This window comes from Myxocyprinus asiaticus, chromosome 26 (genome assembly GCF_019703515.2).
Source record: "Myxocyprinus asiaticus isolate MX2 ecotype Aquarium Trade chromosome 26, UBuf_Myxa_2, whole genome shotgun sequence".
Lineage (NCBI taxonomy): Eukaryota > Metazoa > Chordata > Actinopteri > Cypriniformes > Catostomidae > Myxocyprinus > Myxocyprinus asiaticus.
In genome coordinates, this window is record NC_059369.1 from 37,864,543 (window position 1) to 37,882,617 (window position 18,075).

The 18,075-nt window shown below is 38.7% G+C and overlaps 1 protein-coding gene across 1 annotated transcript in view; it reads right to left on the bottom strand.

Moving 5' to 3' along the window:
• The window catches only part of LOC127416595 (AT-rich interactive domain-containing protein 3B-like), a 75,625-nt gene that overhangs the window by 35,086 nt on the left and 22,464 nt on the right, over positions 1-18,075 (bottom strand). The window contains exons 3-4 of the mRNA XM_051656022.1: positions 7,747-7,821; positions 7,068-7,140 (exon numbers count right to left, since the gene is read on the bottom strand). Of these exons, the coding sequence (XP_051511982.1) occupies positions 7,068-7,140; positions 7,747-7,821 (148 nt within the window). The remainder of the gene's footprint in view (positions 1-7,067; positions 7,141-7,746; positions 7,822-18,075) is intronic.

The following is an 18,075-nucleotide window of genomic DNA, read 5'->3' on the forward strand; positions in this document are numbered from 1 at the left end:
GGTCATCAAGACGAGATGATGTCAGTCTTGAAGGAGTAAAATTCTGAAGAAATGTGTGCGAGCACCCACTTATATAGGGCAAATGCGCACCTAAAAGGGCGGGGTTCAAACAGCATTGCCAATCATAAGATTAGTGTTATGATACAAAGGCTTCAACTAGGTAGTGGAAAAGGAATTTCCCAAAGCGTTCAGCAATGTCTCGTGAACTGAACTGATAGGGAACTGATGTTTTCTAAACATGACGTGCACACAGAATAAAAGATAGTTTAACCCGTTAAGCAGTCGGCACCTCATTGAAAATAGCCTTCTTAATCAGCACATTAAAAAAAATGGCATTCTTTGCCTAAAGCAATCATTTTCTAGGCTACTTACTCAAAAGTATACATTTTTTGATGAGCAAAATTAACAAGTCGACATGGACCTGACTCACCTTGTCCAAGCATGCACAGATGTAAAGAAGACTCAAATGTGAAAACATCCTACTTTCAAGCCAAATGTTTCGGAAATCCGCTTCCCGCACCATCACCAAAGTGATTTCATAGCTACTTTGCTGAGTTTGCTTGTCTAATGAGAGGACTTTTCCTGCGCGTGCCACGAGTGAGAGAGGGAAGAAGCATGCGCAGTCTGCGGTGAAATGAAACTTTTTATCTGCTCCCGATATCCTCTTTTTTAAATAATGTTTGTATTATTAATTATATTTAATAATAATTAAATGACAGTAAATATGACAGTAATTTAAGTTCAGCCTCTGTAAAAATATAAAGCCAAACATAAATGTGTACAAATTATGAACAGTTAATAGGGAAAAATATTAACCGACTAGTAATTCCAGTGTCGACTAGCAGCATCAGAACCATTTGGTCGACTAGTCGACCTTTACTGCAAACATTACCAGTGTTGGGGTTAACGTGTTATGAGCAACACAATACAGATTTTTGTGTGATGTGACATGTTATTTTTTATTCATACTAAAATATCGGAGTTAATTTATTTAAATTAGTATCTCACTTTGTTTCAACTTACACTATATTGCCAAAAGTATTCGCTCATCTGCCTTTAGACGCATATGAACTTAAGTGACATCCCATTCTTAATCCATAGGGTTTAATATGACATCGGCCCACCCTTTGCAGCTATAACAGCTTCAACTCTTCTGGGAAGGCTTTCCATAAGGTTTAGGAGTGTGTTTATGGGAATTTTTGACCATTCTTCCAGAAGCGCATTTGTGAGGTCAGACACTGATGTTGGACGAGAAGGCCTGGCTCGCAGTCTTCGCTCTAATTCATCCCAAAGGTGCTCTATCGGGTTGAGGTCAGGACTCTGTGCAGGCCAGTCAAGTTCTTCCACACCAAACTCGCTCATCCATGTCTTTATGGACCTTGCTTTGTGCACTGGTGCGCAGTCATGTTGGAACAGGAAGGGGCCATCCCCAAACTGTTCCCACAAAGTTGGGAGCATGGAATTGTCCAAAATCTCTTGGTATGCTGAAGCATTCAGAGTTCCTTTCACTGGAACTAAGGGGCCAAGCCCAGCTCCTGAAAAACAACCCCACACCATAATCCCCCCTCCACCAAACTTCACAGTTGGCACAATGAAGTCAGACAAGTACCGTTCTCCTGGCAACTGCCAAACCCAGACTCGTCCATCAGATTGCCAGATGGAGAAGCGTGATTCGTCACTCCAGAGAACGCGTCTCCACTGCTCTAGAGTCCAGTGGCGGCGTGCTTTACACCACTGTGTGATGTGTGGCTTGGATGCAGCTGCTCGGCCATGGAAACCCATTCCATGAAGCTCTCTACGCACTGTTCTTGAGCTAATCTGAAGGCCACATGAACTTTGGAGGTCTGTAGTGATTGACTCTGCAGAAAGTTGGCGACCTCTGCGCACTATGCGCCTCAGCATCCTCTGACCTGCTCTGTCATTTAGTTGCTGTCATTCCCAATCGCTTCCACTTTGTTATAATACCACTGACAGTTGACTGTGGAATATTTAGTAGCGAGGAAATTTCACGACTGGACTTGTTGCACAGGTGGCATCCTATCACAGTACCACGCTGGAATTCACTGAGCTCCTGAGAGCGGCCCATTCTTTCACAAATGTTTGTAGCAGTAGTCTGCATGCCTAGGTGCTTCATTTTATACACCTGTGGCCATGGAAGTGATTGGAACACCTGAATTCAATTATTTGGATGGGTGAGCGAATGCTTTTGGCAATATAGTGTATTACTGTTATTTTACTGCCAAATAATACAACTGAAAACATCTTCCTTGCCCATAAACTAATCTCATAGTTAATGTGGCATGCAAGTAGGGTTGCAAAATTCTGGGAATTTTCAAAGTTGGAAACTTTCCATGGGAATTAACGGGAATATATGGGAATTAACGCGAATTAATGGGAATTAAAGGGAATAAACTGGAAATTTGCAAAATTGCAAGTTAGCCTATAACAGGGAACTTGAATGTAGTTGAAAAAAAAAAACATCTTGCAACATAATCTTGGTTAAAACAACCAGATTTAATGCAAATTCAGTTGAATTTCTACCCTGTGCATTCCTCAATCAAATGCACACAGCACACTACTTACTGCAGGCTACTTTCTACAGCAGGACTATTGAAGCCACACTACTGCATTTGAGCCTAAGGACTACATCCAGTCAAGTAAGTTTTGATGATATTACTATGGTAAATATATTTGATCTATGGTATTAAAGTTTACCTAGCAAATACTAAATCAAAACGTGTTTATACAGTAGCTAGCTAGCCAGTAAATCAGATGTGCTAAATGTAAGCTAGCTAACACCATTTCATTGACAATTTAAGAGGCTGTGCACATTTGCAAATACTGTGCAAAGACCTATGTTAAGAATGCCACAAAGATGCAGCAGCATATAGCCAAGTGCCCAAAGTTTTTTCCAATATTTCCAAAATTCCCCAGCTTAACTTCCCATGGAAAGTTTCTGGAAAATTTCCGGAAATTTACTAGAAATGTTCCACCCATTTGCAACCCCACATGCAAGACAATGCGTGTCAACACTGCAACCGAACAGCTCAAAACAATGCGACAAAACTAGACCACTCCCACTGGCGATAAAAATAATTTAAAAAAAAGACATCTGCAAGCAAAGCAGAGTGCAACATGAGAGCGCCTCAACCAAATAACAACAAAAAAAGTATACACGTTATTTTAAATAAAGTGTACCAACTAACCATATTTAGCTGCTTTTACTGGAGAGTAACAACATAGTAGTGTTTTGTTTGTTTTGTTCACAATTCTTATGTTTTTTGTCTTGGATGTTGTCTGCCTTATTGTCTACGACAGACAAACACTTTTGGACATTGGTTCAGCAATTTCACACCGTAAACTGGACTTCACATTCCTCAATGCCGACCCGCTGTTTACAAACACGCAAGCAGAGCCCTTTGTCTGGGCAGCACGGCCGCGGAAACGCAAAAGGAAAAGGGGAAACAGAGCCGGCGTTCTCATCAGAGTAAGACGCCATGCAAATCGACCCCCGCTACCCACTATTCTACTGGCAAATGTTCAGTTTCTGGATAACAAGCTCTGCGAGCTGAAAGCGCGGATCTCTTTCCAACGAGATACAAGGGACTGCTGCATTATCTGCCTTACCGAAACTTGGATGTCTGCGGAGATTCCAGACTCAGCCATTGAACCAGCGGGGTTCTCCGTGCACCGAGCGAACAGAGTGAAAGACCTCTCAGGTAAAAGCAGAGGAGGTGGTGTATGTTTTATGATCAACAAATCCTGGTGTGATCAGACGAACGTACATTCTATCAAGTCTTTCTGCTCTCCTGATCTGGAATTTCTTATGCTTCTGTGTCGACCATTCTGGCTACCGAGGGAATTCACAGCGGTCATTATCACAGCTGTGTACATTCCCCCACAAGCCAACACAGACCGGGCACTCAAGGAACTGTATGGCGCACCCCGAGGCCACGTTCATTGTGACCGGGGACTTTAATAAAGCCAGTTTAAAATCAGTCGCACCAAAATACCACCAGCACATTAGTTTCAACACATGAGGGGACCGGGTTTTGGACCATTGCTACTCTCCCTTCCGGGATGGCTACAAATCCCTACCCCGCCCACCATTTGGCAAATCGGACCACTCTTCCATTCTGCTTCTGCCCACTTACAGGCAGAAATTGAAACAGGAAGCACCCACCCTCAGAACGATCCAGTGCTGGTCGGACCAATCAGATTCAGACTGTTTTGATCACATGGACTGGGAGATGTTCCGGTCCGCTTCTGATGACGACATCGAGCTTTACGCTGATAGCGTAATGTGTTTCATCAGAACGTGCGTAGAGGACGTGGTTCCGACCAGAACAATACGGATCTATCCGAATCAGAAACCTTGGATTAATAGCGATGTTTGCGCGGCACTTAATGTTTGGACCTCCGCTTTTAATTCCGGGAAAGAGGAGGAGCATAAACAAGCCAGTTATGCCCTCCGAAAAACTATCAGAAACGCCAGTACAGGAGCAAGATTGAAGGACAGTTTAACACCACCAACTCTAGAAGCATGTGGCAGGGAATTAACATCATCACGGACTTTAAAGGGAATAAAAACTCCGCCTGTGAACACCGCTGCCTCTCTCCCGGATGAGCTAAATACTTTTTATGCTCGTTTCAAGGGAACTAACACCTCCCTCGCGGAGAGAGCTCTCGCGGCTGAAGCTACAGAGGTTAATTCACTCTCCGTCTCTGTAGCGGATATAACCCAATCCTTCCGACGGGTGAATATCCTCAAAGCCGCGGGCCCAGACGGCATTCCGGGGCGCGTCATCAGAGCGTGCGCGAACCAGCTGGCTGGTGTTTTTACGGTCATTTTCAACCTTTCCCTCTCTTTGTCTGTAGTCCCCACATGCTTAAAAACATCCACCATTGTGCCTGTTCTAAAACAATCAAAAATAACTTGCTTAAATGACTGGTGTCCTGTTGCTCTGACCCCCATCATCAGCAAATGCTTTGAGAGACTAATCAGAGATTACATCTGCTCTGTGCTGCCTCTCTCTCTTGACCCGCTGCAGTTTGCTTACCGCAACAACCGCTCCACTGATGATGCCATTGCATCTACAATACACACTGCTCTCTCCCACCTGGAAAAAAAGAACACTTATGTGAGAATGCTGTTTGTAGACTACAGCTCAGCATTCAACACCATAGTGCCCTCCAAGCTAGATGAGAAACTCCAGGCTCTGGGCTTAAACAGCTCGCTGTGCAGCTGGATCCTGGACTTCCTGTCAAGCAGATGACAGGTGGTTAGAATAGGCAGCAACATCTCCTCATCACTGACCCTCAACACTGGAGCCCCGCAGGGCTGTGTTCTCAGCCCACTCCTGTATTCCCTGTACACACATGACTGTGTGGCAACACATAGCTCCAATGCCATCATTAAGTTTGCCGATGACACGACGGTGGTAGGTCTGATCACTGACAATGATGAAACAGCCTACAGTGAGGAGGTGCACACTCTGACACACTGATGTCAGGAGCACAACCTCTCCCTCAATGTCAGTAAGACAAAGGAGCTTGTGGTGGACTTCAGAAGACAAGACAGAGAACACAGTCCCATCACCATCAATGGAGCACCAGTGGAGAGAGTCAGCAGCTTCAAGTTCCTGGGTGTCCACATCACTGAGGAACTCACATGGTCCATCCACACTGAAGTCGTTGTGAAGAAGGCTCATCAGCACCTCTTCTTCCTGAGACGGCTGAGGAATTTTGGAATGAACCACCACATCCTCACACGGTTCTACACCTGCACTGTAGAGAGCATCCTGACTGGCTGCATCTCCGCCTGGTACGGCAATAGCACCGCCCACAACCACAAAGCACTGCAAAGGGTGGTGCGAACTGCCAGACACATCATCGGAGGTGAGCTTCCCTCCCTCCAGGAAATATATACAAGGCAGTGTGTGAAAAAAGCTTGGAGGATCATCAGAGACTCCAGCCACGCGAGCCATGGGCTGTTCTCACTGCTACCATCAGGCAGGTGGTATCACAGCATCAGGACCCGCACCAGCCGACTCCAGCTTCTTTACCCAAGCAATCAGACTTCTGAACTCTTGATCTCCCACGATCAAAATACATCAGCACGGCACTTTATTACCCTTACTCTTATATCTCACACCGGACTGTCATAAATTATATTATTATTATATTATATTCTCTCTTAACAACTGACTATCAACTGACAGCCTGAATGTCAATACAGTACATTCTATATATACTACATATACTTTTTTATATATTTTTATTTTTTATTTTTTATTGAATAATGTGTATCTATATAGTGCATATTGTATACTGTACAGTGTATGTTATTATTTGTATATTGTTGAGTGTAATTATGTGTATATCAGATGTTTAAATTGTGTTGTGTTAATTTGATGTTATTGTAAATTGGTACTGTCTCATCACTGTCACGTCTGCTATGTTGATCGGAACTGCACCCAAGAATTTCACACACCATTGCACTTGCGTATATGGCTGTGTGACAATAAAGTGATTTGATTTGATTTGATAATGTAGCATGTTCCTTGAGTTTGCTGCAGGCCAATCACATGATTGACCCCCCCTAAAGGGCCACCGACGGCCCCTCCACATTCAATACAAATAAACACACATCCAGATTTTCAGGTTTCAGCCATGAAACAATCACAAGGGCTTTACACCATCTTTAACCAAGAATACACACACACTTTCTATTCTTGACACAAACGTGTACATGCTTAAGAATACACACAGACAGATAACACATTAAGCACATGTGAGCGGGTTGTCATGATACCAAAATTCTAGTCAATACTAATACCAGTAAAATTTCATGATTTTTCGGCACTGCAAATACTGTAAAATACACAATTTTTCTTCAATTACTCTCAATTTGGTACCATAGTATCTAGTAGTATCAGGAGGTTTGTCTGACTGGAGGATAAAACTCAACACTGAACTTTGACGTAAAAAACAGTAGTATGTATGTTTTGTAAGACAATAGTTGATGACCAGCAGTTAATCAGCAAATAATCATTCAATTCTCTCACCTCTTTTCTGCATGAAGGTGAAAAGATCATCAAGAAACTCCTTCCTGTTCGGGTCATTATCCAACTCATATAACTATGAAAGAGAGAGAAAAACAGAGAGAGGGAATGCTGTGATATTTGACATCATTTACATAAAACACATTAGGTAAAATAAAAAAACAAAACATAAAATGTGTGAATGAGCTACTCCCATAAACACTTGGGCAGATCTCAATATTTTCAGTACAATGAATAATTGTTTAAATTTGGGTCTGTTCCTCACACAAAGCTATTGTTTGACTTCAGAGGACTTGGAATATAGTGCACGAGTTGTGTGGACTACTTTTGTGGAGATTTTCTTTTTTCTATTTGAGCCTTGATATCTCCAATCACCATTCATTGCCACTGCATGGAAAAACCCTGACTAGGACATTCTCCAGAATTTCCCTTTTAGTTTTTTGCAGAAAAGAGAAATTAATAAACGTTTGTAATGACAGGTGAGTAAATGAAAATAGAATTTTCATTTTTAGTGAAACTGACCCTTGAAGCATAAATCTGTATTCATTTAATAAATCACATTGAGAATTAACATTCAATGATCAATTCAATGATTCAATTATCAAATGTTCAGTTTACTCAAAAAAAAACCAACACCGAGGTAAAACTTTTTGCATCTTAAAGTTTGTGGAGCTAAACTCACCTTGGTGAATTCTCTTGAGGCTTCACCCCTCCTGCGTGCGTTATCCACATCTTCCGGCCAGGACACACTGCCATTCTGAAAACACACACACACACACACACACACACGTGTCAGTTCACAGGAAACAGAACATAAAGTTGTGTCTTCCACCCCTCATGACCTTTGACACCCCCCCCACCCCCCACCCCAAACACCAACATACACACATTCTTGCAACAGGCAACCAAGTTCACGGACTTCGCCCTTAAAAGATCTGCTCTGGCTACATGGTAAAGAAAGTGCTATAAAATAATGCCGACTATTTATATTATATTTCAGTTCCCATGTATAAGGCCTGAAAAAAACTATGCAATTATTTGAACATAGACACTTCTGGATTTCACATATGGTTGCATTATAAAACGTGTCTGAGTACAATTTATTATAACACAAAACAAATACGCATTGAATTCTCAGCATTGCCACAAGGGGTGCTATAGGGGACATTAGCATAAACAGTCTTGTGTGGTCACTATTTGAGTGGCTACTTGCTGAGTTCAAGTCATTTAAATTATAAACATGTTTTTACAAACAACATCTGGTTTAATGGTACAGACATTTGAAGGTAACATTGATGCCCCTTTCGTACTGAGTTTTGTTACCGCCAAAGTAATGCAGGAACACATGTTAGATTTCTACAAAGGTGCCAAGCACTCGCAATGCATTGGCCAAGCCTTTGCGTCTTTGTTTGTGTGCTTTCATGGATTTTGTTGCTGGCCCAAGATGTAAACAGACAAGTCCCACACTTGTTTTATTTATACTGTGTTTTTGTAAAACTAGTTCAAAGATCTTCACGAACACATCAAGAGTGTTGCTGTGGACATTTTACTCCATGTCTCTCTACACTACACACTGTAAAAACCCTTCTAATGGAGCAAAAAATACCTGAACCACAAACCTACAATGTTAGGAATTAGAAGATTCATTTTAAATTAATCTTAGGGGCCCCTGAGGGCAGACAGAGACTGTGTGGTCATTGGTCCCTGTGTAAATGCAGCACATACTATATAGAACACAGAGTGCTGACAAGAGGGGTCAAGGTGTGTCTGTCATCACTCAGAGCAAAGGATCATGGGAGAATGAACTTTATCCAGCTCATATACAACAGCATATAGCTCTGAACTGCCCTACAGGCCAATCAGTCTGTCTGATAATTGCAGTTAAAGTTACAGTGTGTAAAATTAATTCTGCACTACTAGCGGCGTCAAGTGGAATTGTAATTACTGTTTCAAAACAGGTTTCCCAAACATTCTGACCACCTAAGTAAAAACTGGACATATCAGGCTGCTCAAACAAACAGAGCGATGCTTTGAAATTGCCACAGTCACAGTGTTTACACTCTTCAGAAAGTCAGTCTACCTGATTCCTGAAGCTCAACTGGTAGAGCATGGTGCTAGCAACAACAGAGTTATGGGATCCATTCCCAAGCAACACACCAACTGATGTATTGACTTGTTTCAATGATGTCACTTTTCCCGCAGCCGCCATATTTGTGACCATCAGTGGGAGGAAACAATGGCGGTGAATGTAAAAACACCCAAAAACGATATCAAGGAAAACATCAGAAATTGCTTTCGATCCATGCCAAGTCCTAGGAAAAGTTAATACAGGTCTGAAAACAGCACAAATATTGCCAAATTGAACATTTAAAGATATTTTATCCAAGATTCATCTCCGTACGCTGGTGAGTCAGATGTGTGATCGGCAAGTACACATTGTATATCATTGTAAACATCTCTCATTCAGAAGTTACAAATGTGTTTGTGTTGTTTTCTGGTTTGATTTAATCAAAGTATTAAAAACATCTGTGATTATCCCCTCTGTATGAATGTAAGAGCTTCTTTTAACTCCTGAAGAAGGTTTTTGTCGCATCCAACAGCGCAATGAAGGTATATAGAATATTCGTCACAAACATGGTGGCGTGGTCATACAGTGACTTCACATGAAACAGGTCAATGCCTTGAATGCACTGTAAGTTGCTTTTGGATAAAAACATCTGCTATATGCATAAATGTAAATGGATACCTTACAGTCATTCATTCACATTAAACTATTTCGAGAAAGTGTTTTAACATCCAAAACATTATTCACACAGCAGTTTTAAAATATATTATGGGATGTAATTTTTGTAAATAGTGTAAACTACAACTGTTGCCTCATGTATACATATGAGTGCGTGGAACAGATGCTCATAGCTTTTTGTTGTTACAATTACCATGATGGTCTGCCTGCCAGGACTTTACCATGTTTTTGGTAACATACTAGGTTCTAAACTTGATTCACCTAGTCATTTAACACCATTAAATGTTATACTTGTGATGTTCCACAGTTTTAATGTTAGAGGATAGATGATTTCACAAAAAAACAATACAAGGCAACATCTCAATAAAAAAAATGAAATGGATGTGAGTTTACATTCACAATAATACAACCCTAAATCAGAAATGGTTGTGGCAGTATGGAATATGTCAATCAAAACAAAAAGCATGATTTCTAAATCTATTCATCTAAATTTCTATTCATCCATTGCTATATTAAAAGCACTACAACAACATATTGTTTGATGTTTCACTCTTTTTTTATTATTAGGATTAGCATTTTCCATACTGTCCCAACGTTTTCAGAATTGGGGTTGTAATTGGGCTACAGAGAGATGGAGGCTCTACTATTTAATATAATTACTGCCATTTTTAGTCTTATTTTTTATTTATACTAATTACTTATTAAATGATTTTTACTTCCATTTGTTTTAATTTGCTGATTGTCACTCTAATCATACTGTAATTGTTAAATTAAATTCTCTAATTAAATTAAATTAATTTTGAATTGAATTTATTGTAATTTTATGTATTTTTTAAAGATTTTATTTAATTTAATGCATTTTTGTTTTATTTCTTAATTATTGCTTGTTTACTCTATTTGCGCTATTGTTACTTAACTTATTTTGCACTGCTTTGAGAGCTGAAGTTGACATCACATTTCTGTGTGTGTGTGTGTGTGTGTGTGTGTGTGTGTGTGTGTGTGTGTGTGTGTGTGTGTGTGTGTGTGTCTAGGTCCCATGGCAGGTCAGCTAATCTTTTTTTAAGAAAACGACTACCTGTCAAATAGTAGACAGTGATGGGAAATCTCACAGAGAGCAAAGTTCTGGAAGAAAACTAGACAGATTTATGGTCATACACACCTGGTGGTCAAATTATTTTCTGAATCTGCCTCATGTGTTTTAAAGGATTGTGTGAGTTAATGTGAACCCTGTGTGTGTATCAAACACCCCAAACACAGGATATGTGGCTCTGAAACCCCTCATGCTGGGGTAATAAAGCTGAATGGGGTGAGGTCTTGTAGGCAACCTGGCGCCAATCAGGTTGTTCTGCTCTCTCAGCAAGGCACAGATAGCAGCCATTTAAGGAGGGGTTAATCTTTAATCCAGATTAAATAATTGGGTTTTAATATCCCGCCTGAGCAGAACGGAATCATCCATAGTACTGCGGAGAGGGCGGAAAATGGGTGGAGAGGATCATGGGGTTTATCTGCTAACTGCTGTAAAAGATCTCATGGACACAAAGAGAGAGACACTGAAGCTTGTTTTACTCCAGGTAATCCCACTGAAAGGGTGTAACTCGAGGAAAGTTAAGCCGTATACGAGAGCGCTGAGAGCGAGGTGTAAATCAACTGTGCGACTTCAGGAGCCAAAAACAAAGAGCTGTGATTAGTCCTAACAAACAGAACTCAACCAATCAACCCAGATGCATTTGTTCAAACCAGATCACTTTCGCCAACATGCTACATTCCAAAAACCCTCCCCCACTCACAGAGTCACGGTTTACTGCCCGACCCCTCTTTAATGCTTCCGTAGTCCTGGAAACACACACTTACTATCTTAATCAGGACATACATAGTCTTCTGTAACTTTTATACCAAGTACATTATAATTACTAAAATCAGTGTCAGAAAGAAACTTTTTTTATGAGGCAATATTTGCACCATGGTGTTGATTTTTTAGAGTGTTTTGTTTATCTTTCCTTTTTTATCCAATATGAGGATATAACTTTTCAAACCATATAAAAACACACTGTGTGCATTCCTTTTGTGCCAAATTGTCTGCACAAAGGGACCATTTGAGGTTCAATTTTACAAAGCAGAAATCTCAAGAATTTCTTAGTTGGAAGTCTACTAAACAGACCCTTGGACAGCTGTTCACCAAACTGAAACACTGTACCACATTATTTGTACTTTGTAAACATTCCTTTCTCTCCCATTCAAGACTTTCTTATGGAGATTTATAACACTCTAAAAATGAGTTATGAAAATGACAGTTGCAGTCCTGGGTGCTGATTGGTCAATGCATCAATTTTGAGCTAAAATGCACAATATAGTAACATCATGATGTGTGTGTGTGTGCATATATATATTAGGGCTGCACAATTAATCAAAATTACAGCTGCTACAATTAACTAATTGTGAAAAGTGTCAATTACAAATTGAATACCATTTAGATCTACTGCTGCTGAATTAAAAATCTGTATTAAATTTTTTTTCAAGTGGTTAATCATGGTAACCAATCGCAGACATGTTTGTTGAATACATAAGCCTAACAGCAATAGTGCAACAAAACTAGAACACTCCAGTTATATTATAACAATATAACTGCAATAATTAAGGAACAAAGTTCTAACCTTGTTTTTGGAGGTGTAGCTTACATAAATAAGGCTTGTAATTTTCTGCCATTCTTCTCTTTAGATCCTCTCAAGCTCTGTCACGTTGGATGGGGACCGTCGGTGGACAGCCATTTTCAGATCTCTCTAAAGATGTTCGATTGAGTTAAAGTCTGGGCTCTTGCTGGGCCACTCAAGGACATTCACAGAGTTGTCCCTAAGCCACTCTTGCATTGTCATGGCTGTTTGCTTAGGGTCATTGTCCTGTTGGAAGGTGAACCTTTGGCCCAGTCTGAGGTCCTGAGTGCTCTAGACCAGGTTTTCATTAGGGATATCTCTGTATTTTGCTGCGTTCAGCTTTCCTTCAACCCTGACCAGTACCCCAGTGCCTGCCGCTGAAAAACACACCCACAGCATGACACTACCACCACCATGCTTCACCACTGGGATGGTATCACGCAGGTGATGAGCGGTGTCTGGTTTCCTCCAGACATGACTCTTGAAATTTAGGCAAAATGAACAGTATAATCTTTGTTTCATCAGACCAGAGAATTTTGTTTCTCACAGTCTGAGGGTCCTTTAGGTGCTTTTTTCCAAGTGGAAAATATGCATTTTCAACTGTGAAACTTTATATAGATAGGTGTGTGCCTTTCCAAATCATGTCCAATCAATTGAATTTGCCACAGGTGGACTCCAATCAAAGTGTAGAAACATCTCAAAGATTATCCAGAGAAATGGGACGCACCTAAGCTAAATTTCAAGTGTCATAGCAAAGGGTCTTAATACTTATGTCAATGTGATATTTCAGTTTTTTCTTTATAATAAATTTGCAAAGTTAACAAAAATCTGTTTTTTTCCTTTGTCATTATGGGGTATGGAGTGTAGACTGATGTGGAAAAAAAATATTTTAAAGCATTTTAGCTATATAAAATAGCTATATAGCTATATATATATATATATATATATATATAATTAAACATTTAGTTTTTTCCAATAAAAAATTACTACTAAAATTTGCAATAACAACTGGAAATTAAACAGCTATCATTTTGCTGGAAAATGATGGCATTTAAAAAAAAAAAAAAAAAGACTACTCACTGGTTTGTAATTCTCAACCCATTCTTACTGATGCTTCAAAGAGAATGACAACATTCTCGCAGTTTCTAAAATCTCTTAGCCTGTCATGATGACAAGTTTAAATCAGCAGAATTTCCAAAACGTTCAATACATCACAGAAATCCAAAGGTTCATGCAAGGCATGAAAATACATCAACAATTTAATGAAAAAATTTAATTACAACACAACACTGGCCTGAAACTCTCACACTGGCCCCAGGCCAACAGGCCTTCCATATTGTTGAGCCCTGTTTTGTATCTGATGCCATTAGGACAAATCACTTTGCATAGTGCTAGTGTTTACACCTCCATAAGACCATTCATCTATTCTATTATTCTCTAAGACAAAAACCTTGAGCTAAAAATAACCTTCAGATCTAACACTTCAAAATACAAAGTTGCTCTGATAAACCTCAATACACTTACATTCTTAACTTGCTTCAAGCATTTCATACGATCTACTTTAAGAATTCAAAGCAGCTGAAATACATTACTCATTTGTTCACATAACTGCTCAAATTAATTTCACGAGGGCAGAGAAAATATTTTTTGTAAGGTTGTAAAGTCGTAAAGTCGTAGCCAGCAGCTGTTTTTCCGCTGTCAGTGGTGAAACAGGTTTCTACAGTGGAATTGGGACAAATGTGGCAAACAATGGCAACTCAAATCATAAAACCACAAGGAGACACTGAGGAGTAGTACTGATGACAACTCATATTCCCTCACGATGTTTAATCGATATCAGCATGGGGTTTCATAACACATCTCACTGACGGCCCTCTTGAGGGAAAGACGCATTTCCATGTGTTCTCCTGAAGTTGCATAGACACACCAGCGAAATGGTCACTGTGACGAGGAGGAGGGCATGGCCGGGCCGTGAGGATGCACGCCCGGCGATGTATCGTCCTAATCAGCCGGAAGGGGGATAAGGACAAGCTGGAGACGCCGGTTGGGGAGAGAGAGAGAGTCGCATGTGTCTATGTGTGTGTGTCTGTTTCGTTGTACTGTTTAAATTTGAGGTGGAAATTAATGTTCTGTTGATTGTTCACTCCGGTTCCCACTTCCTCCTTGGTAGCGAAGGCAGAGTCTGCCACAGTCATGTTTTCTCAGATCTCGAGAAGGGCCCATGATAAAGTGAAAAACACACACACAAATAGACATTAAACAACAAAAACAAACAGAAGACACACACACGCATGTCTTGACATCAACTTTTACATTTAGAGGAAGTGGTCTGCAGCACACGTTGAAACGCAGCCCATATTTCGTTCAGCTGTGTGAGTGAATCAGCTGGTAAACTCTGCCAAACAATATTCCACGAACACGGTTGATGCTGCACCATTTTTCATATTCATCAGTTATGAGTTCATTGATCTGCTTTAATATAATGCAAAATTAGAGGAGTTAAATCAGATATTAGTAACACAATCCATGTTCACTGCATTTGAAAGGCAAATTTTTTTTAAGATAGGGAATTTCTGAAGAAATCTATTTTGACAAAGATGTTATACTTAAACACAAGTAAATTAAGCAAAATGCTCAGAATTTCAAACCAAAGGTTATGACTTTATAAGATGTGTTTTGAAAACATCATGAAATACATGTTACTTGGTAAGAAACATATATCAACCAAATCAAGGTATGTTCATTTCCATATAGCAAAACAGGACAAGCCCCAATTTGCATAACCAGTCTTGAAAAATGACCCATTTGCGGCCAGCTGTCTGCGGCGATGAAAAACCCTTCGGTTATTTCTGGTAAGGTGACTGTTGATTTCAGAGACAAACGGCATCAGAAATTTACTCTCGTTTGCTTTACGTTTCAACACAAAACAAATTCCATAATTTTCCGGATTTTGTCCAGGAGATATGAATGAAGCTCAACAGGGGAATTGCTCAAACTAGGCTTGTCAAGATACAAAATTTTAGTAGTCTGTACCAATACCAGTACATTTTCAAGATTCTTGATTCCAATTTCGATACAACAGCAAAAATGGATAATATGCTATTGAACACACTTTTTTAGCCTATTTAAAAAAAAGTTAAATATTAAATGTAAATAATAATAAATTAAAACAATTGCATGTTTCCTTCAAGTGATTTTCAATTAAGCAGTCTAAACATTGCTTAATTTTGTTTCAAGTAGGACCCAATTAAACATTTTTCTCAAATCTTGGGTTTTCCATTACATTTTTTCTGAATTCTGTGTATGAAGTTTAATTCAACTTCAGCATCAAAATTCATAAAACTTAAAAAAAAAAAAAAAAAATAGAACAATTGCTTTTTAACATACCATTGCATTATCAGATAAAATGCTTCTGCATAGATCCTCACAGCACAATCTAAAACACAACACTGGTGTTATTTATTTATTTTTCATATAAAGTGCTACACAACAGAATATCTCAGTATACATGGAAACATTGATAAAAACGTTTATTCAGTAACAACACTCTTACTTGTGAGATTTTGCTTTAACATTATTAATAGGGATGTCCAGATTTTTTGGAGAAGTACCAATACTTCCTCTTCCGTACTCGCCAATACAATACCTGTTTTTTTTCTGAATTCCATATCAACAGTTTATTTGAATTTTATTATCAAAATGGTCTAAATAAATAAATTCATTAAAACTTTAATCAAATGAATATAGAACAATTAATTTTCAACATAATATTGTATCAAATGAAGTGCTTTTACACATAACCTCACAACATAACACAAAATACAACATTAGTTATTTTTGTCAAATAAAGTGCTGAAACAGAGCATCACAGATGTGAGATATTGCTTAAATATAATACAATAACTATTGATTTATTATTATTATTATTAGTAGTAGTAGTAGTACTAATAGTAGTATTACAGTAAACATTACATAACTATACAGTAGTGATACATCTATTGTACTTTTTTCCATTTAAATTAAGCTTTTATTTTGGCAGAAGCTTTTATTTTGAAGCCCTTTCCATTTCCGTGTTGTTTTAATGGTAGCATCTCACTTCCAGAAAAGCAGGTCGCTACATGACTCAAAGTAATTATTAAACTGCAAAAGGCTGCTATTTAATTAAATAAATATGTAGTCTGTATTTGCAAAGTGCATTAGCACTCTGCTTGCTGTCATCTATTACAAACAGAGCGCACGATGCTCATGATGGTGTTTTCCGTGTATGAGCAAAGGAGCTCTAAAAGCAGCCGGTGCCAGCACAACACTGGCTCCACACATTCACAAGCGAATTTGAAGCACACAGCACATGCAAACTATATATTTAACTCATTAAATTGTAGAATTTGCGTTTAATAATCACACTGGGATATAAAAATGACATTCGTACATCAGGTGGTATTGGTTTTGGGGAGCATTTTTGCGAGCATGAGTTCAAGTACATGAGTGCGGTATCTGACCCGATTCAGATATCAGTATCGTATCAGGACATCCCTAATTATTATAATTAGGGGTGGGTAAAAATATAGTTTTTCCGATTAATCGCGATCTTCATTTGAATGATCTCAATATTGATTCTTAAATCCCAAGATCGATCTTTCACTCAATGCGCAACCCTCTACTACAATGAGAGGAAATCACTCGCATTTGCAACCAAATTTCATTAATGCGACTAAAGTGAATATATTTGGCAACTGGCTGGTAAATGTTTCCATTTCACTCACCAGTAATTGTGTAGTTTAGTCGTGAAGTGTTCAGCAGCGAGATCCTTTCACAGTGTGTTGAGAGTAAAAGTTGTTCCATTTAATGTGTGTCCGAAGACAAGATCCATGCATCCCATTTGTCACTGAATAATGAATTCTAATTATGCATTGCACAGATGACGTAAAGCCATTCAAGTCCTCTCTTGTTAACATGCGTTCATTTAAAGGCGCTGTTTACAGAAATGCAGTTTTTTGTACAGGTACAGGTTTTAGCACGTGTTCAACAAATCAATGTAAATACTTGTAAATTGTAACAATTTTGCAATTTAACAATAAATATGTAACAAAAATAATATATGAAATATATTATCTTATTTATTGATTGAATACATTTATTTGTTAATTTTTCAAAAGCCAAAATGTGACCAAAATGATGAAAAAGTAATAAAATTTAATTAGTAAACATTTTTTCCTAATGTACCTAGTTAAAAGGTCCCATGTATAATAACAGCATTTGCTGGGATATAATTTATTTTATATGTAAGCAAAAGGGACATTATCACTGAAATAAATCCATCTGAATCTATATTGAATCGAATCGAATTGAGAGCTTATGAATCGGAATCGAATCGGGAAATCTGTATCAATACCCAGCCCTAATTATAATTATTGTGAATATACATTTGAGTGAATATTAAATTTTACTATACAATATTAACATATTTCTGTCATAAGTTGAATCAAGCTTTTATTTTGACATGAAGGCTTTCCAGTTTGTGTTTGTTTTTGATGGTAGCTTCACACCTTTGGATAAGTAATTGTTTAAATGACCCAGTTTGAGTATTAAAGCACAAAATTCTGCGATTTAATTATAGAAA